The sequence below is a fragment of the Malus domestica genome, chromosome 03 (genome assembly GCF_042453785.1).
Source record: "Malus domestica chromosome 03, GDT2T_hap1".
Lineage (NCBI taxonomy): Eukaryota > Viridiplantae > Streptophyta > Magnoliopsida > Rosales > Rosaceae > Malus > Malus domestica.
This window is the reverse complement of record NC_091663.1, coordinates 25,503,790-25,522,760: the sequence shown is the minus strand read 5'-3', so window position 1 is coordinate 25,522,760 and position 18,971 is coordinate 25,503,790. Positions and strand designations below refer to the sequence as shown.

General features: G+C 38.7%; 4 protein-coding genes across 6 annotated transcripts; 1 reads left to right on the top strand and 3 right to left on the bottom strand.

Annotated features, from left to right (window-relative positions):
- Positions 1–214: 214 nt before the first annotated feature.
- LOC139194759 (uncharacterized) lies at positions 215–2,455 on the bottom strand. Its single transcript, XM_070819665.1, has 2 exons — positions 2,342–2,455; positions 215–688 (listed from the first exon to the last, which is right to left on the bottom strand). The coding sequence occupies exons 1-2, from the start codon at positions 2,453–2,455 to the stop codon at positions 215–217; spliced, it is 588 nt and encodes a 195-aa protein (XP_070675766.1).
- Positions 2,456–2,804: 349 nt separating this feature from the next.
- LOC103425988 (uncharacterized) lies at positions 2,805–5,962 on the top strand. 3 transcript variants are annotated; one of them, XM_008364083.4, is made up of 2 exons: positions 2,805–3,274; positions 4,430–5,962. In XM_008364083.4, exon 2 carries the CDS (start codon positions 4,455–4,457, stop codon positions 5,685–5,687), a length of 1,233 nt encoding a protein of 410 aa, XP_008362305.3. In that variant the 5' UTR covers positions 2,805–3,274; positions 4,430–4,454; the 3' UTR covers positions 5,688–5,962. The 3 variants fall into 3 exon arrangements, with proteins under 3 accessions (XP_008362305.3, XP_028955931.2, XP_008362306.3); XM_029100098.2 differs by having other exon boundaries at positions 3,023–3,853; XM_008364084.4 differs by lacking the exon at positions 2,805–3,274 and adding an exon at positions 3,293–3,640.
- Positions 5,963–6,392: 430 nt separating this feature from the next.
- LOC103432145 (protein TORNADO 1-like) lies at positions 6,393–11,593 on the bottom strand. Its single transcript, XM_008370311.4, has 3 exons — positions 9,417–11,593; positions 8,073–9,319; positions 6,393–7,851 (listed from the first exon to the last, which is right to left on the bottom strand). Exons 1-3 carry the CDS (start codon positions 10,918–10,920, stop codon positions 6,466–6,468), a joined length of 4,137 nt encoding a protein of 1,378 aa, XP_008368533.3. The 5' UTR covers positions 10,921–11,593; the 3' UTR covers positions 6,393–6,465.
- Positions 11,594–12,474: 881 nt separating this feature from the next.
- LOC103405018 (heterogeneous nuclear ribonucleoprotein 1-like) lies at positions 12,475–16,122 on the bottom strand. Its single transcript, XM_008343994.4, has 5 exons — positions 15,748–16,122; positions 15,491–15,614; positions 15,032–15,260; positions 13,558–14,749; positions 12,475–13,038 (listed from the first exon to the last, which is right to left on the bottom strand). Exons 3-5 carry the CDS (start codon positions 15,251–15,253, stop codon positions 13,025–13,027), a joined length of 1,428 nt encoding a protein of 475 aa, XP_008342216.3. The 5' UTR covers positions 15,254–15,260; positions 15,491–15,614; positions 15,748–16,122; the 3' UTR covers positions 12,475–13,024.
- Positions 16,123–18,971: the final 2,849 nt, after the last annotated feature.

Below are 18,971 nucleotides of genomic sequence, written 5' to 3'. Positions count from 1 at the left end.
ACTGGCCTCGCCTGTGGCCACATCCTTGTTTGTAATTATTACCACGAGAGGATCTGGTGTTCACTTTAAGGGAAGTAACATTCACTTATGGGAATGGCGCCGATCCAGTAGGTTGGGACTGATGATTTTTCATCAGGAGCTCATTGTTTTGTTCAGCCATAAAGAGCACCGATATCAACTGGTTGTACTCAGTAAAGCCTCGTTATCTATACTGCTAGTGCATGAGCACTTTGGAGGCATGAAAGGTGCTGAAAGTCTTTTCCAGCATATCTTCCTCAATGATGGTCTCCCCACAAAGCTTCATCTTGGAGCTAATTATGAACATTGTAGAGTTGTAATCAGCAACTGACTTGAAATCTTGGATCCTCATATGTGTCCACTCATAACGAGCCATTGGGAGAATCATCGTTTTTTGGCAATTGTATCTATTTCTCATTGCTTTCCAGAGGGCTAATGGATCTTCAACCGTTATGTGCTCGTTCTTCAATCTTTCATCAAGGTGGCGACGAATAAAGATCATGGCCTTCGCCCGATCTTGAGATGATGCATTGTTTCCCTCCTTGATGGTTTTTTCAAGATTACCTACCTCCAGATGGATCTTGGTATCCACTATCCAAGTAAGGTAGTTCTTCCCAGTAATATCCAGGGCAACAAAATCAAGCTTTGCCAAGTTTACCATTTTCTTTTTCTGAAAGAAAAATGAGATTTGTAAGAACTTGCAATAATATGCATTATGGAGGAATGTAGTGTTAAAACTTTTAGTTCTTACAAATTTTTCATTTTGATCTTCAGACCAAAATGATAAGTACTTAAAACTTCAGGCTCGATATTTACATAATTAATGAAGAATGCGATTGTACCAAACCACTCTCATTGAAACAATATAGCATAGGATGAGCGATTATACTGCACCACTCAAGTAGTAGGAAAATTTAAATATGCAAAGCAGGGTGGGCGATTATACCGCACCACCTAAAATTGCAGTAAAATTAAATCTGCTGTTCAAGATGGGCGATTGTACCGCACAATCTTTGATTGTAGTAAAATTAAAATAAATAAACACTGGGTTAGTAATCAAGAGCTATACCAAACAAGAAATAAAAAATATAAGTAATTGTTATATTGAGAATTACGAGAAGGCATAGTGCTAGCACATCAACCAGGTGAGGCAGAGGAGGAAGAAGAACAATAAGATCCTTGGAGGAAGTATTTTTCAAAAGCGAAGGGAAATAAGAACTGGTTAGGGTTAGAGAGTCGTGCTGATAATGTATGATATTTTTTTTAAACGAGATAATGTGTTATAAATAAGCAAAAGTTAGAGAGATAACATTTGCTAGTGATAGAAGCGAAGCGTGTGCAATGTATCACACTGTTTAGTTTCGAAACTATAACATAAAATGATTGCAGGAAAAGAGAGGGAGGGAGATATATTGATATTATTGCTTTCACTTCTTTTCTTTGTGTGTGTTGTGATCACACACAGAGTGCTATTTATATAGAGCCACATCCATGAAAGAACCCAAAAAAAAAAAAAAAAAGGAAATGATTGCCTTTTTGAAAAACATCATGCAACAACAATTACACTACTATTCTCAAGTCTTCCTCACTTTTAGCTAAATCATGTGGCCATTCATTCCCACAACTTTTACAATAAATCCGTCATTATTTTTGTAATGTCATTTTTTCAATCCAATCATTTTCCCAAAACCCCTACTGAATCTTATAATTTTCTCTAAGTTTTGTCACCTTCCTTATAAAGTTGGATCATTGGTTACCGACCTTCTCAAGATCCACCCATTACTATACGATTGTTTCTTAACTAGTGTGATTGAGTTGATGGCTTCGTTGATTCAAGTTGTTTTTTTAACAAACGATATTATCAATATTAAGAGGAAGCGGTGGACTTAGCCTTATAATGGCCTATCAATAATGTGGAGCACTATACATTTCTCCATTTAATTGAATGAGATTTTTTTAGAGATAAATCTCTATTTTCTCGAGTTAACCAAAAGAAAAAGATTAATTACGTAAATTTCAAACCAATTTTTTTTCTTAATAATCAGTTTTAGCTTTTACTCCCACCTTCATAAAACTAAAGCATAAGCATTTTTACTATTATTCTAATTTTCTAAAAAATAACCATCTCGATTTCATATATAAATAAATATAAAATATTTGAAAAAGACCTTCTTTCATAAAATGGAAAGTACTTGCATCTTCGGGATCTAATGCTACACCGCTCCTCAATACCATAGGACAATTTTTTAACAAAAAAATTCATGGACTGATAGTTAAGTATCATTTTCAGGTTGGAAGAGAGAGTAGAGGAGCAAAACAAAACAGAAGTGGAAAGCGTCGGCAATGAAGCAGGAACACCAACAAGCGCGCACTCATTTCTTTTCTGATTGGTCTGCCTTTCACCAACGCGTGGGACGGTGTTTTCTGCATACCCCATCCCTCTGGATCATAAAAAACAACATTAAAATCTCTCACTGTAGTGCCCAAAGGCAAAAATACCTAAAAAGGAAAATAATACCCAAAAGGATATTATATTTGAAATACTACTTACCTTCACAAAACACAAAGTAGCATATAACGTGTTAACAATATAAATGAAGTGAAGCTAAAAAAGTATATCATTTGTTCACTGATGTTATTACACATAGTATAACCACTTATGTTCTCAGTATATGAAAAATTTCTCTTTAGTTAGATTTTCGCGTTCTATCTTGTTAGTTTTATTTTTTTATACTACAACATTTCAAAATATTCAAAATTGTTTACTTTTTAGTTTAACATTACAAAATGAGACTTAGAGGAAATTATGACACATGGTAGATATGTGTTTAACCTTATCGCCCTTGATGAATCATTTCTTCATTTGGTTTCATTTCTCCTACTAATATATTGTACAATAATTGAAATTGTTTATTTTCTAATTTATCATTACAAAAAGAAAATGAGAGCCGAAAAGGTAAAATTGGAACTTTCAAATGAGAAGGTTGTATTTATGTTGTTATATTTGCTCATGGAATACAAAACTACAGAAGCTTTCCAACAAGCTTCAACCCACACCCGAATTTCTCTAGATTATTATCCTTGTCAATATTCCTTCTTTGTCCTTCAGAAAGTTTGGTTCTATAGCAGCAGCAGCAACAGTATAATCTCGATTGATGAACTGATTGTCTTTGGGTCTTGGACGGATCTTCAATTGGAGCCACAGATTTCAAAATTTCAAGCAAATCGCTTTGACTTTGGAGCTAAAGAGCCAAAGGTGATGGGAAAAAAGAGCGAACCCATCTCAGATTTTTCTTTATTTTATTGTTGCTCTTTTGGGAACCCTGTCCCTTTTTTGGTTCGTTTTATGTGACTTTTTTAAGGATTCAAAGTTCGAATTTTGTTTTTGGAATTCTTTGGCACGATCTTGGTTGCTGTGCTTACCTTTCCCTGTTTTGCTCCTTGGATTCCGTTGGTAGAATATAATTTATCTGTGTAGAAAAGTAGGTAGCTTTATTGGATTGTGCAAATATCTTTGCATTATTGTTAAAGGGTTTGCTTGTTATTAAGTTTGGAGAAGCTTACTAGAAAAGTGCTTTTCTGGGGTTTCTGGCTTGTTTTGGTTTATGTGAAGGATTTCAAGGTAAGGTTTTCTGGATTTTGAGCTTTGTTCAAGTGGTTTTTGTTCTTTGAATTACAAGAAATTTTTGTTTAGTTTTATATCTTGCATTATTGGGCTTGCTTGTTTATAAGTTTTGGGTTGTGGGTTTTGGAGGAGCTTACTGGAAAAGTGCTTTTTTGGGGGGTTTTGGCTTCTGGGTTTTGCCTGTTTTTGGCTTAAGTGACGGATTTCAAGGTAAGGGTTTCTGGGTTTTCAGCTTGTTCGTATGTGTTTTGATCTTTGAATTACAAGAAATTTTTGTTTAATTTTATATTTTGCTGAAGTTATAGGTTTGTGTACCCTCAGTTTCTTGTGTTGCTTATTTTGGTTTGGGGAGGTTTAGGGATTGAGTGGTTCTTATGAAAGTTCATTCGATGAATGTTTGGCTTCTAAATTCTATATTTTTGAGAATTGTTGTTTGTTGCTGGACATGCTAGGATTTAGTTATATTTGGGGGTCTCGTTTTAAGCATCATAGAACGTTACAATTTGTATTCAACTGACGCCTTGAATTTTGACTAAAACATTATGAGTTTCTAATTTATGCTGCAATGACGCCTTGGATTAACTAGAACTGTACGAATTTCTAATGTATTCCATAAGGTGTTCTATTTCGAATTGGCTTTATATGTTTTTAGTGTAAAATTGTTCAGTTTAGCTAAATATCTGAGCTGAGTCTTTGGAATTAACTGGGTGGTACTTTCCAATTTTAGACCTATAATTTTGGAGTGACTCGAGTTTTCTCTGAAAGATCTTTGTTGTGCTTTGCCAGGTTAACTTCCTAGGTGTTTATTATCATGGATTCTCCTCAATCTGTTGTGTCTCCATTCAAAAGCTCTGTTGCCGAGCCTGAGAAGCAGTTCATTTGTACCAATGGGCCTGTATCCAATGGAACTGATGCCTACATAGATAGTAACTCAGAGAACTTCATTGGTGTTCTTGAGGTTTACGTTCATCAGGCTAGGGACATCCAGAACATCTGCATATACCACAAGCAAGATGTCTATGCTAAGCTATGCCTGACGTGCGATCCTGAAAAAACAGTCTCCACCAAGACCATTAACGGTGGTGGTAGAAATCCAGTCTTCAATGACAATGTCCAGCTCAATGTTCGGACTGTTGATTCCTCCCTCAAATGCGAGATTTGGATGCTGAGCAGGGTCAAGAATTATCTTCAAGATCAGTTGCTGGGGTTTTCTTTGGTGCCTTTGTCAGATGTCCTCGTTAAGAACGGGAAGTTAGAGAAAGAGTTCTCTCTTTCTTCAACTGATCTGTTTCATTCCCCAGCAGGGTTTGTCCAGTTGTCCCTCTCGTACGCTGGAGATCTGCCAGAAGTAATCTCCCTGGCCTCAAATCCTATTGTGCAGGACTCGGAGATAGCTGAGTCATGTGAATTAGATAGGTTAGAGTTCCCAGATCCGAACATTGACAATGAAGACCAGAGGATGGTTTCAGAGTACATTAAGATCCCATGTTCTGAGTTTGAGTCTCAAAGCTCTGAGAGCTTTGTCACGGCTGACACTGAAACTCAGCCTAGTTCCGAAGTGGGTGTTCATGCTGTAGAAAGCTTGTCGACTGCTACTATTGAGTCTGCTCATGTTCGGAAGCTTGATTCTCCCCCAAGCAGCGTGTCAACTAATGGTGTATCATCTGCGTCGGGTCATACAAGCTCAGAGTCATATGATGCTCCATCAGCTTTGAAATCTCCAAATCACGAACAAGTTTCAGCTTTGGAAGAGAAGAAAGTGGATAAAGATGGTGAGATTAATTCGTCTGATGCGGTGCCAAGTTATACATTTGAGAAGCCTACTGTCACAGTCACCGTTCCAGAGCATACGGCAGTGCAGCAGGATTTTGTAGACATGTACATGAAAAGCATGCAGCAATTCACTGAATCTTTGGCAAAAATGAAGCTTCCTTTGGACCTTGAATCACCAACCAGTTCAGGAAACTCGAGCACTGATCAGAAAATAGAGACACCAAAGAGCAGTGGTTCCCGTGTGTTTTACGGTAGTAGAGCTTTCTTCTGATCTTTCGTTTCACTTGTTCGGAGGGGAAAAAAAAAAAACAGGTGACTCTAGATTTTAGATTTCTAGTACTGATGTATAATAATGCTCTATGTATTGTGTTGTTTCCCTTTCTATGTTGAGGTTCTTTAGATGACACGAAAATCTTGACATACCGGTTACAAGCTTTTGTTCTATCACCAACCATGTATTAGTATATAAGAACTTCTGTTACATCTTTCCTCTTTGTATCTACTTTTAATTTAACCTTAATTATTGTGATATCGAATTCCGTCTAACTACGTGTTAATCATGTCTATAAACATGAGTTATGTTGTGTGATTGAGCTCAAAATTTTGAAAGGTGACCAAAAGAATACAATTTGGTTAATCTTCCATTAAATCGTTCATCTCCTTTACAAGTTGAAGTTTTTGTGCCCTATGAAATTTGGGTGAAATCATAGGCTCTAATTATGATAGCAAAGGTAAAGTATAATTCAATTACGTAATTAGTGTAATCTCTCTGACAACTGCTAATGTTAGTGAGAAATATTTCAAGAATCAAAGTGTAGAAAAAATCCCTCGCGGTTATCAATCGTCAATATCAGGTGCAATAATAGTTGCGTCCCGAGTTTCTTATCCTCCACGATGGTGCTTCGAGCGTTTTTTACTGTGAGCTTATATCGAAATTCTGGCATATAAACTTAGCAGCAGAAGCAAATGCTGCAAATAAAGGGAAATTTAGATGCATAATATCGAAAAATATGCATTACAACATCAAAGGGAAATTTAGATGCATAATTTCAAAGTGGCACTTCAATTATTTCATGAGCTCTGAGGTTAATATGCCTCCTGCAGATCCAAGCAATCTGACCATCGTCTCTGTACCGCACTCTCCACAAACCAAACTTCTCGGCAATATCCTTTCCGGTTGAGCATTTCCGGTCCCTTAGGAAATCCAGAACCCATTGTTGTGCTGTTCTCTGATCTTGCTGGATATCTCTCGAGCTTTCTGCAGCCCTGCTTCTGTTCCTTCCCTGCCCAAGTGCCGCAGCTCCCACTGCACCGGCTGCAACTGCCCCTGCAGCTCCATAAAGGAGGGAAGAATCAGCCAGGTGGGCGACTTCCCTGCTCAAATCCGGTATCATTTCTCCCATGCCTGCGGCTAGATGTGCTCCTATCTTGAGAGCAAATGTAAGCAGTTTCATGAACTTTGTGGTGTACGGTGCCAAAGACTTCACGGTCCTGTTGTCAACCTGCATCAGTTCGCACCCCATTTGATCTTCAACAACATGCATTTCTCGTCGAAATTCGCATAACATGTGCAGTCGAATAGCATTCATGCCGGGAACCATATTGGTGATCAATCTCCTCGAGTAGTTTTCTGTTCTAACAAAGTAGAACATATTCGGCACTTTCCTCTCTTCAATTTGGACATTGTATGTCACAAGGTAATTCACTTTGCGATGAAGCTCTGCAAGGAGTCTGTGCTCGTAATATCTCAACCCTTGGATCTCCTGTTTCAAGTCTCTGATTTCTTGCTCAATGATCTTCAGCCTCTGCAAAACCGCTTCAACCCCCTTGGCAATTCCACCGAAAGTTGGATCAACTTTGTCAGCCTCGTCACTTGTGGATAATGTGTTCTCCGGGTTGCTCTCGGGTGGGATTTGCAGTTCCTGAGCAAGGTTGTATAGGTCATGATATCGACGATGGAGCACTTCACGGAAGTCATCATCTGATAGGAGGTCTCGGGCCAGATCAAACCCAGGTCCTAGAATTTGTCTTCCGGAGTCTGAGATTGGATCCCAGGTATGCTGGTAATCATACATGCTGTCTGCAGGAACAGAAAGTAATGCCTGTTTTAATTGTTGCAACGAAACAAATTGCGCCTTCCTGTATCTTGGAGGAGTGAGATTTTGCACGCATTCTGGCCGTATGACATTTTCAGTCAAGGTGATACCGTTACAGAGGCTATGAATTGCTGGGATTATAAGCTGCTGGATAACCCTCAGGGTTTCTGTCAGGTTGTTGGTGGAGCATGCGAGGATATCGATGTAGTAACCCAGCTGTCCTCCCAGTTCTACTCTGATATAGATTCCATTGATAGTTATCGAGATCAGGTACTTCTCAAGGCTGTAAGTCGCTCCGTGTTGGTTCTTCAAGGCCATGATTCTGTTATGCAGATGCACCTGGGTTCACAAGCATACGAAATTTGATAAGAACAGATAGAACCAAGGGTAACTTGATGAATGTTCAGCCCATTGTAACCGTGGAATCGCTAGTCTCAAGGTACATTAACCGGTACTGGTTTTTATTGAGTAACGTGACTCATAAATCTAAAATAGTTTGAAGACAAAACTAGACAAGAATCGAAGAGAAAGTTAAAAACAAGGATTAGGGAAATTCTTGCCTGTAATCGAGGAAAGAAGCCGGGTGTGAGGAACATGTGGCTGGAATCATCACATTCAAGATGCCTCCCGGCATAAAGGGACTCCGGTCTGCTTAACTGCCATCGTTGTGGCTTTCCTCTTCCTTCTTCAAGAATGGAGGGGATCAACAGCAAAGAATTACGGTCTGAAGGGTCTTGTTCATAACATAGTTCCAGTTTAAGCATCATTCTCACAAGATCAGTTGCATCCAAGTTCTCAAATACCTTCGTACCCACTCCAGGAATCGGACTCTGCAAGCTTCCTCTTAGAATCTTCTCCAAATCTTTCTTGCTGATGAATCCATTGTTCTCATTGGAGTTTCGACTTCTTACATCTAGTCTTATTAGTTGGCCAAGCACCTCGCCGCAGAACCACTCACAATCTAAGATCAGAAACCCGAGCTCATCAAAATAAATAACCTCTCCTATGTGGTGAAGGCAAGTAGCAACAACCCGCCTCCTCGTTTCCACCTTCTCTTTGTTATCGTGTCTTGATCGGACTCTTAATGATGGAACCTTAACTTGGCATAGCTCGTTGAACTCCTTCCACTGCATTGCTGGCTTGTTGTAGTTCTCCGATCTCCAATCTGATAATATTTGTGTCAGATCATTGCACAGCTGATAGATTCTTGGGACTCTTTGGAGAACTGTCTTGCTTGTCTTTAGAAGGTGATGAGTGAGCTTACTCACTGATGCTGATGATCTTGCATCAACTGTGAACACCGTTGCATAGAAGTCAACAAATCCCTGGAACTTGTCTCGCAATTTTTGAATCGAGTTCACTGCAACCTGTAAGTTTTGTGACGGTTGATTGATTTTGTCGTAGTGCGTGAGTACAACCGTGACATTTGGTAGCATGCATTGCTGCACTGCTCTTCTAGAGTTTGAGACTATGAACCTGAGCCAGTACTGGAGGTCCTCTTCTATCTCCATTGAGTTTTTCGGTTCTCTGTTGTTTGTTTTCCTGAATAAACTGGATACGATGACAAAAAATGACGCACTGCCATGCCCCGGGAACATGAGATCATGAAGAGAATAGAATTCATGCTGACCAGCAAGATTCCATATTGAAATCTTTGTGTTGTCATCGTCTTTGAAAGTCTTAATCTTCATTCCAACTGTTCTAACAGCTTGCTCAACCGGGTTCACTAAAGATAGTACTTGGTCCACGTACAGAAGCTTTGAAGAAGACACACTCTGCAATATGGAATTGCACAATGTAGCTTTACCTGAAATCGAAACCCGAAATTTTTTATGAGATAAAATACAGTTGAGCCAATACAACTTTATAAAATAGTTGATAAACTATTTAACTTTCACAATTACCTGCATATTCTTGCCCACAGAAGAACACTCTACAACTTTTCGGTACTGTAAGTGGCATGTCCTTAAGCAAATCCATTTCCGGTTCAGGCTTCCCATTCTGCCCGAGTCTTTGATAGACCCCATCTGTCTTTCCTGAATTCTGCAGCGGCGTTCTTGCAAGATCAATATTTTCAAGCCAAGGATTTACCTGCAATGTCTCCATGATTGCCTGCAGAACCTGCTCTCCTTGAACACCTTTGCAGCCCTGTAACGATAAGTGTCTCAAGCTGGCATTCTTCTCCAAGCTTTTGAAGAGTTTAACAAAATCATCGGGCCTTAAACTCTCATCATCGAATATCCCCAACCGCGTCAAACTTTCATTAGTTGTCAGCATCTGTAAAATTGCTGCAAGCCCCTCCCTTCCAATCTTGGTTCTTCCACCTCCAAGTGTTACCGATTTTAAAGTAATGTTTGCTTGATATTGCAAGGCAGAGAACCTGCTCAAAGGGCAGAGTAAATGCTCAACTCCGATACCTCCAAACGCGTTCCCATCTAAGCACAAGCACTCCAAGCTCTGGTTTTTGAAGAGTCCAGCTGCTACATACACAACCCCCTTATCTTTCAGCCAAGTTTTCGACAAGTTCACCTCTTTGAGGGTCTGGTTCTGTTCCAAAACCCACCGAAACTCCTTAGCCCACCTTGATTTCAACCGCACTCCAGTAAGGTCGAGGGACTTAACCGTTGAGTTCCACCCGAGAGCACAGGCAACCCTGCAAGCGCCCGAAAGGTCGAGCCTGTAAATCCTAAGCGTGCTGTTTTCGGGTAGAAACTCAACCACCTTCGAGCTTCTTTCTCCGTTTTCTCCACTCCAAACATGGACTTCCATGGACCTATTCCTTGCTAAAACTGCAGAAATAAGTGGAGTTGCAGTGATCGAATTCGAGTCAAATATTGTCAACACCTTCAGTGTTGAGTTCACTTCAATCATCTTCGAGAGCTCCTCTGCACCTTTCGACCCAATAGAGTCTTCCCATATCTGCAACTCCTCCAAGCTCTCATTGACCTTAAGCGCAGAAGCAAGAAACCCGGCTCCAGCAAACCCGATACCTGATTCCGAAAACATAATCTCTTTGATCACTTTGTTCCTCTTCACGATCTCACACAACTCTGCCAGGCATTGTTTGTCAAATCTGTTTCTCCGAAACCCCACTTGCTTGATGCTCAAACTACTCTCAAGCAACGCCGAAAGATGGCGAAGCTGCTGCACGTCCCACTGAACCTGGTGAAACTCCAAGTTCATCAGAAGTTGGTTGGTTTTGGATGTTGCTAAAGCTGTGAGGAAGTGGGAGAAGAAAGAGAGGCTGTCGTTCGAAACGTTGATGTTGACGGAGTTTTCGGTTTCCTGGAAGCCGAAGGAAGAGGGTTGAGAGAGGTAGAAGGAGATGTTGTGGAGGCTGAGGCTTTCGGATTCGATGGCATCCAGAAGCCATTGGAGATCCTTGAGATTGTTCTGGCTTGTTGCCATTGCTAAACGAAACAAAAGGTCCAAAGATTTGTTTTGTGAAATTGTGATGATAATATCAGGATCAAGATCATATCAGTGACACTTTCGATAAATTGGTCGGTAAAATAATAAGAATTCGTAGTTAATTAATTGGCAAACCGCGTATTCTTTCGGTGTAAAGGTCCAGCTTTTGCCTTTTTATGGTTCATATATTCTCAACTTCTATCTCAAGGTATGTAGCCTTTAAGCCACCTTGTTTCAAAAGGTGTTGTATGAACATTTCTCTCCTTGTTTTGCACTCACTTTATTTCATTGGCACGGGATGCCACCGTAACAGTATACTTCTTTTCCATATGAGGGGGTCAAGTCTGGTATATATGATTGGACTAGATAGGATAACATATTAGGTTCGTAGAAATGCAAACTAACTTTCAAATTTTGTCCAAGTTGAAGTTAGAAGGTGATTTAGTCATGAAGGAAACTAGGCATCACGTTCTGACCCTTCCAGTCCTACCATTTTGTGGGATTTAGAAGGGATACATTTCTTTCATGACTAATCCATATAATTTGATCCTAATCACTAAACGTAACATGAGTCTTCTAAACCACACAACATGTGATTGTATGCACCGCAAGATCGATGCACTATGCTCCACTGATATGTTGATCAAAACAGTCTATACAACTTTTTTTTGTTCCATTAGATGATTTCGAACTCTGAACCTAACTTAGTCATACACATTATCTTACCGACTTCATCACTAGGCTTGTAACATCCCACATCGTCCAGGAGAGTGGATCTTGTAAGCCTTATATGTATATTCTCATCCCTACCTAGCACGAGGCATTTTGAGAGCTCACTGGCTTCGGGTTCCGTAGGAACTCCGAAGTTAAGCGAGAAGGTGGCCAGGTCACTCCCATGATGGGTGACCCACTGGGAAGTTGCTCGTGAGTTCCCAAAAACAAAACCGTGAGGACGTAGTCGATGCTCAAAACGGACAATATCGTGCTACAGTGATGGAGCGGACCCGGGAAGTGGTCCGCCCCTGGCCGGGATGTGACAAGGCTAACCCCAGTCATCAGTCTATACACTTCAGTGTGGAAAAGTCTAGGCCAATCACTGACCGCTTAAAAGCATAGAACAGAGGAAAAAGACAGGTTTTGAGGGTAAAAACAAATGGAGCAGTAGTCCACTTTATTGACATTTTGAGCTGTGAGCAATGCTCCTTTTCCTTCTTTTCACATTGAAAAGAACAAGGGAATCCTATAAAGCACAAGAAAAAGGCAGTTGAGTGTTGGGGGACAAATAAAAATCTCCACATGGGATTTCCAATCATTGGGACTCTACTGTTTAGTTTGAATTATGATCATCAGGGCGAGAGCAATTTTCATGAAATGAATTAACCAATGTGAAGAAAAACTTACACATGAGAATGGGCATTGTTGAACCAAAACGCCACGTGACAATGAACTCGTTTCAATGCTGCATGAGTGCAAATGTACTCAAACTATTTACATTTTCCACATAATATAGAGGAAGCAGAAAATAGCATGGGAAGAAAGAAGAGAAAACAATTGAACTTAAAAACAATGAATCAAAATGTTAAACTTATTGATGGGGGTTACCCCAGTTGGGAGTCCTATTGTTTCACACGAGTAAATAGAGAAAAACCAAATCCCAGAAGAAATATAACCACCAGCAACTTTGCAGGCTTACAGAAACGAAACGAAATAGGAAGGAAAAAAACAAACGAAAGTTAAAAAATCAATTGCTCTATCTCTTTCGGCAGACTAACACTGGCTCGTCCCACTGGAGATGGAAGGTACATTAATTGAAACCGTCTTCCTGAGTATATATCCTGCGATCTGATGCTACACCTCAATCGAATTTTAAGAAGGGAACCTAAGTTTTCGAGGAAAAAAAAGCAAATCCCAAACCTTGACACAAATTTCCATGTAACTGCTTTCTCTCTGAATATGTATACTTCCAATTGAAGGAACCTCGTTAGAACTACATGATCAGTTTCCTTATAAGCTGAAAATCTTAATAAGGGAGACGTATAATATTCACAATCCTTCAATGCTTGACTGGTTTCGCTTCACCTCTTCATACCAAACAAATCACCTAAGCAGCAATTCCTGAAGTACATATTTATCCAGCAAAAAAGAGCAGAAAAAATAAAGTGAATTCGATGAAATAACATTTAACTGTCACTCTGTCGGCATATAACTAATTTGACAAGTAAAAAGAGAAGCATTCGAAATTCTTTATATCTGTTACATATAATTTAGTTAACTTCAGCGTGCATGACTTCTAGTTAATGAAAAGTCGATTAACACCATCCAATTCAACTTTCAACAATTTAGGTTGGGCTGCTGGCATGTTATCTCTTCACATACATGAATGTGAACATAAAGTATGTCGTGGAATCAATGTTATTAGTATGATTGTAGAAAAGGGCGTGGTAGTTTTTCTATGTTGTGTTTAAACATGTATAACTTTCATATGAATTATTCGCAATCGAGAACGATATATCTTCAAATCAAGAATAAAAATAACTGAGCCATGGTATGCAGTCAAATCTTTCATATTCCAGAAAAGAGTTGTTCGTTTGGAATTAACCTGTTCTCTTAATTCAGTTTTAAGGAGATAGTTACCTCTATTTGGTTGTCTACTGGTAACATTGTAACCTCCAATATAGCCACCAGAACTTTTGGCTGTGACGTCTGCAGGTAAATCGCCCAGCCCATAACCAAACGTGCTAGAACCATCTAGATCAGGACTGCTAGAGCGCCAAGTTGAGTCGCCGTAAACTGAACTGTTCTGGTACAAGTCCCCATAAGACCCCTCATAACCAGTAGTTGATCCAGGAAATGATGATGTTGGGGCTACACAAGTGTCACCGTTTCTTCCATATCCTCCCCCTCCCAATCCAAAGCTGCTACTTCCACTTCCATAACCATTAGCACTATTATAGCCTGAAGCAATGCCTCTACTTTCAGTTGTAAAAGAATTAGCACCCCAATTTGAGCCATTATTTCTCGCAACTTCAAAACCTCCATTTGAAGAGGTCAGGTAAGCCCCGGTACTGGCAGGGTTCAAGTTATTGTTGATGCCGCTGTTTCCCCAGACATTCCGAGTAGTTGTGTTTAATACAGGACTGCTCCTCCCATTACCCACATTATATCCAACAGGGGTATTATACCTGTGTGAATTGCCACTATAAAAGGGGCTCAACATTCGTGCATATCCTAGACTACTGCCAAAGTTGGAATTACCACCATACGTTGGGCTCAACCCTGGCTCCAGATTCATACCTAATCCATATCCAGAAGGGCCAAATGGAGACAACCGGCTACGACCACTAGAGATTGGACTGAACCTGGTGTCCATACTGATGCCAAAACCTCCAATCGGGCTCATATTATAACTTTGAGCATAGCTGTTGAGGAAACTATTGGTCCTACCCGGACTATAGTTGTGTCCTATCATAGGGCTCCGGCTGGGCCCTGAGGATAGCCCTTTAGGGACTGCCCTCTTGACCTCAACCATCTTACCATTGAGTTCATGAAATGTTTTAAGCAGAACTCTGTCAACAGCCTCCTCCGAGTCATAAGTAATAAAACCAAAGCCTCTTGGCCTTTGTGTGTTGTGATCATACATTACCACAACATCAGTGACTGTTCCAAATTGATCAAAGTACTTCTTAAAGTCACTCTCGGTGACTGTGGACGCTAAACCTCCAACAAAAATCTTTTTTGTGCGTCCAGGACTGGGGGAACCATTGACAACCCCAGTTCTGTTTAAAATGTGCTGATCCTCCTTAGGAACAGCCTTCTTTGCTTCCACCTAAAATTGGAAACAACAAACTTTACAAAACTATTGGTGCCATCCTAAATTTGCGTGTGGCAGACTCAAAATAACTAAATGCAATTTGAATTGATTGATTCAATCTAGTGAGAATACAGAAACGCAAACTAAAAGGTTTTTCATTTCGTTAACCCTAAGTGTAAACTAAGTCTAGAGAATATGATCCTTTCTAAAAATACAAGTCTATAGGATATATTGCAGCACTGCAACTAAAAATCTATAACAGAATTGACATAAAGATCGATTAGATGCGTTACTCACTGTGCGGCAATCGATCATGTGCTTATCCATAACTACTCTTTCTGCAACTGCAGGATCCGCAAAGACAACAAACCCAAAACCACGAGCACGACCGGTTGCACGATCCCTCATGATCACAGCCTCCACAACCTCTCCATACTTCCTGAAATATTCCTTGAGCCGTTCCTCATCTGTGTCCCAGGAAATCCCACCAATGAAGAGCTTCCCATGATCTGGTTCCATCTTTTTTCTGCAACAAAACATCACAAATCCAACAACCCAATTCAATTCAACTGAAAAAGCACACTTAGAATATATGCAATTCAATCTGAATTGAAAATCCGCCTAAGAAACTTCATAATTCAATAGTTAAAGGCAAACTTTTCATCGGGATTACATTAATAAATCTGAACAGACTCCGATATTCAATCCAAAAATAGAAACAAAGAGATCAAAATGTGGATAAGCACAAGACATTACCTTGTCCAAAATTCAGACAGAAACCCAGATAGTGCTCTGACTGAAACAACAATTAGGAAACGTCAAATCCAATCTTGGAACATCAGATCCTTCATGAACCAATCAGAACAACAAAGCGGACTTCCTAAACAAACAAAAAACCCAACAAATCAAAAAATTGAGCAGAATTGTGGATCAGAAAATCAGAGAGACCCAACAATTCAAAAAGCAAGATCAACCAAAAGAAAAAAATAAAATAAAAAGCTGAGAAATTTTACCATTTGAGGAGGACCCAGATGAGAAAAAAGATGAAAGCTAAGATCTAAGGAGTGGGATTGGAATATATGTAATGAAAAAAACAGAGGAGGATGTGGTGCTCATCCTCTCTATTTCTCTCTTTTGCTATTCTATGTTTCGTGGCTATCCCACTTCCTGTCTTATAAGTATATTTAAATTTAAATCTAATTTATAAAAAAGAAATGGGGAATTTGGAGGACTTTTTATATAAATAGACTGACAATCCACTGGTTTAAGAATATTTGAAGGAGCCAAAGGAAGATGATGACAGTGGATGTTTCTTTTGCTCGAAGAAATTAAAAACAAAACACAAACTAAAAGTTTCTCAATTTCCTTTCGAAGCAACATGTTGCATTGTTGTACTACTCACCACACGCTCTTAATACAAATTACAGACAATTCAAATACAGTTGCTTGACTTCTAAGTTTTTCTTTTGGGAAAACCGTACGATATTCATTTACGAGAAGAATGAATAAATACGTAAAAAAAGGACTTGGTGCATTTATATGGGCTTCGGTAAAATTATTGTTTGAAATTTCAACCCGGTCAAAGTAAAAGCAGAGTGTCATGCACTCAATTTTACAAGTTAGGGTCATCCTGAAATAATATATCATCAATTAAATCATGAATACCTTGAACCAAATCAATTCATTTTCCACCGATAGTTCAAACCGTGCAACCTTGTGCAACCCCTAAGTTTTTTCAAAATTCTTTTTGTCCATCTTAATCCTTGGATTGGATTGCAAACTTGCATGGAAGCACCAAACTAACTTTAGACATTTGCATTTTGGTGCCTTTAAAACATGCTCGTGTAATACAAGTTATAATTAAATTTAAGGTTTTGGGATTAGAATGTGTATATGTTTGACAAGATTGCCAGTGTAAATTAAAATAAAAGCAAAAGACAAAAAGTACAACCAAAATACAATTCTGGTTAAGATTTCTATGGGATCTCAAACTGTTAAATTAAGTAATGTGGGCACTTTATGAGATTTAGGGAGCTCTTAAGCAATGTGGGCACTTTATGAGATTTATGGAGCTCTTTATTTGATTTTTTTCAGAATTAGCATACATCATTTTCCAAAACTAACTTTAATTATCGACACTCTAATTAGAATCATAAACGTGAGATCTACCAACCACCAAAACTCCATGTGGCACTAATTCAATGAAGTTTTGCAGGTATATATCCATCTCTCAAAATTTCTTAATATAGTACCCAAAGTCGTGATGTATTTATTGGTTTATAGAACGGCGATATTATAATTTATACTCTAATTAATAAGCCACATTATATTAGTCATCTTTAGTAATTAGGTATTCAATGTACGTTGAATTTAAGACATTTTACTTATAAGTAGCAATAAATATCACTAGTCGCTTTGCATTATGGTCACATTATTACGAGACTGTAAATGCTGATTAGTCGCTTTCTATAATGATGAGGTGCTTTTGTAATACTCGCAACTTCTCAAACAACCGACCCTAATAAAGAAAACATATGCAAACATGAATACTGAGGAGGTTGCACCCATCGTGTTATATAAGCTTTAGAAGTAGAATGTCATTTTTTTTGGGGTAAGAAAATGTCGTTTTCAAGTTATAGATCAAGGGAAGCTTGGAAGTGTCCTTTACTTGTGGCCAATTTGTTCCTTTTCTTTTGTTCAATACTCGATAGAAGGCCTATTAATTTGTTCGTTTGTGAGTACATGGAGGGATATATAGGACCACATGCATTCCATGTCTCCTGTGACTCTAAAACAAAAGAGAGATAAGAGCCAAAAACATTTGTTTATTTGTGCATGGAATGAACGAAAGGATAAGAGTCGATGTGACCACACAGAAGATCAGCCTCACGATCAATATCAAAAACTGAAAATCCATGAAATTGCTTACAAACAGAAAGGTGGCATGTACATGAAGGGTAAATAAAACGTACTTACGAAAAGAATTGAAACCATATGGTAACAAAACTATATTGTCGCCCATTAAAATCATCTATCTGAACTTACCTATCATGGTTACTACTCGTATTTTATCTCCCTCCTTATATGACCCAACATGTGCGAAGCAGATAAAGAAAAAGGTCCATAAGCTCGGTTCCAATTTGTTTGCCAGATCCTAAGAGACGTATGTATTATTGATATTGTCTAACTATTATGTCGGTACAATTTTGAAGAAATGTTTTAAGCTAAAAAGCATATAGACATAAAAAAATACTTTTGAAATTATTTAAATTAGTATTAAATATAAATAATTAAATGAAAACTAAGTATCGATGTGCATGTTAGCATGATCAAATGTTTGTTGACCTAAAAGATAAAAAGCGCGCACATTTGTGGAACAGCAGCAGCTCACCCCAACCAAATATGTGAATAAGCTAACCTAAACCTCACACAGAAATATATTGGACTTACCCAAATAGTGAATAAAGATTTCAATAGTTTTAGTGACAAATAAAGAATTCAATTTCGACTTTTCCAACATAGTGCGAGTAGAAAGCAATATGTTTTTGGAAATTTCCATATGTTTGTTTCTTTCACAGAAGATATTCCGGCAATGTTGTTCGCCTAATTACATATAATTTAATTGTCACTTAGTACTATAGTCAAGTGTGAAGGAAAAAATTTGTCCTAGCTAAGAACAAGTAAGAACATTTGAATACATATGCAAACTATTAACACTTTAAAGTAGGCATGCATTAAAAAACAATTCATAAAACCCATGACTTTCAAAGCCTAGTATATGGTGAACCAATAAACTCTTTAACAACATTAAAGAGAAGTAAAGATTTAGAGTTTCTTTACCCTTGAAGCTCATCCTTGTTTACACAAGGGATTCACCCAAGTGGAGGGCCTTCAAGTCACCTCCTAGCTCCTTGGATATTGCTTGTGATTTCCTTCTCCTTTTGTGCTCCTTTGGACTTTGTGGATGTAAGGAAATGATCTCCAAAACACCAAAAGTTTGGTGTCTCTAAGTCTCCACACCAAGGGTTAAGTGTGAAAATGAAATGGATGACTTAGGGAAGAAGAGATTGCTAGATTAATATCCCTAAGTGGCCGGCCTCTTTAGAGAAAATGAGAGAAAGTGTTTCACCTCATTTCACCAAGAAAAAACCCTAATGAGAAACAAAGCTATAAAGTTGATTTTATACTTCATTTCAAGTGAGTGGCAAACTTGTAATTAATCCAAGTTGCTACCCTC

What these genes read in the sequence shown, in the direction of transcription:
- LOC103432145 (XM_008370311.4), bottom strand. Translation starts at nt 10,920, where the DNA reads ATGGCAACAAGCCAGAACAATCTCAAGGATCTCCAATGGCTTCTGGAT. An exon ending in CTGTGGGCAAGAATATGCAG is followed by an intron (nt 9,320 to 9,416) that starts GTAATTGTGAAA and finishes TTTCGATTTCAG; the next exon opens with GTAAAGCTACATTGTGCAAT. An exon ending in GCTTCTTTCCTCGATTACAG is followed by an intron (nt 7,852 to 8,072) that starts GCAAGAATTTCC and finishes TTGTGAACCCAG; the next exon opens with GTGCATCTGCATAACAGAAT.
- LOC139194759 (XM_070819665.1), bottom strand. Translation starts at nt 2,455, where the DNA reads ATGGGGTATGCAGAAAACACCGTCCCACGCGTTGGTGAAAGGCAGACC. An exon ending in TGCCGACGCTTTCCACTTCT is followed by an intron (nt 689 to 2,341) that starts GTTTTGTTTTGC and finishes TTTTTCTTTCAG; the next exon opens with AAAAAGAAAATGGTAAACTT.
- LOC103405018 (XM_008343994.4), bottom strand. Translation starts at nt 15,253, where the DNA reads ATGGAACCAGATCATGGGAAGCTCTTCATTGGTGGGATTTCCTGGGAC. An exon ending in ACATGATCGATTGCCGCACA is followed by an intron (nt 14,750 to 15,031) that starts GTGAGTAACGCA and finishes TTCCAATTTTAG; the next exon opens with GTGGAAGCAAAGAAGGCTGT.
- LOC103425988 (XM_008364083.4), top strand. Translation starts at nt 4,455, where the DNA reads ATGGATTCTCCTCAATCTGTTGTGTCTCCATTCAAAAGCTCTGTTGCC.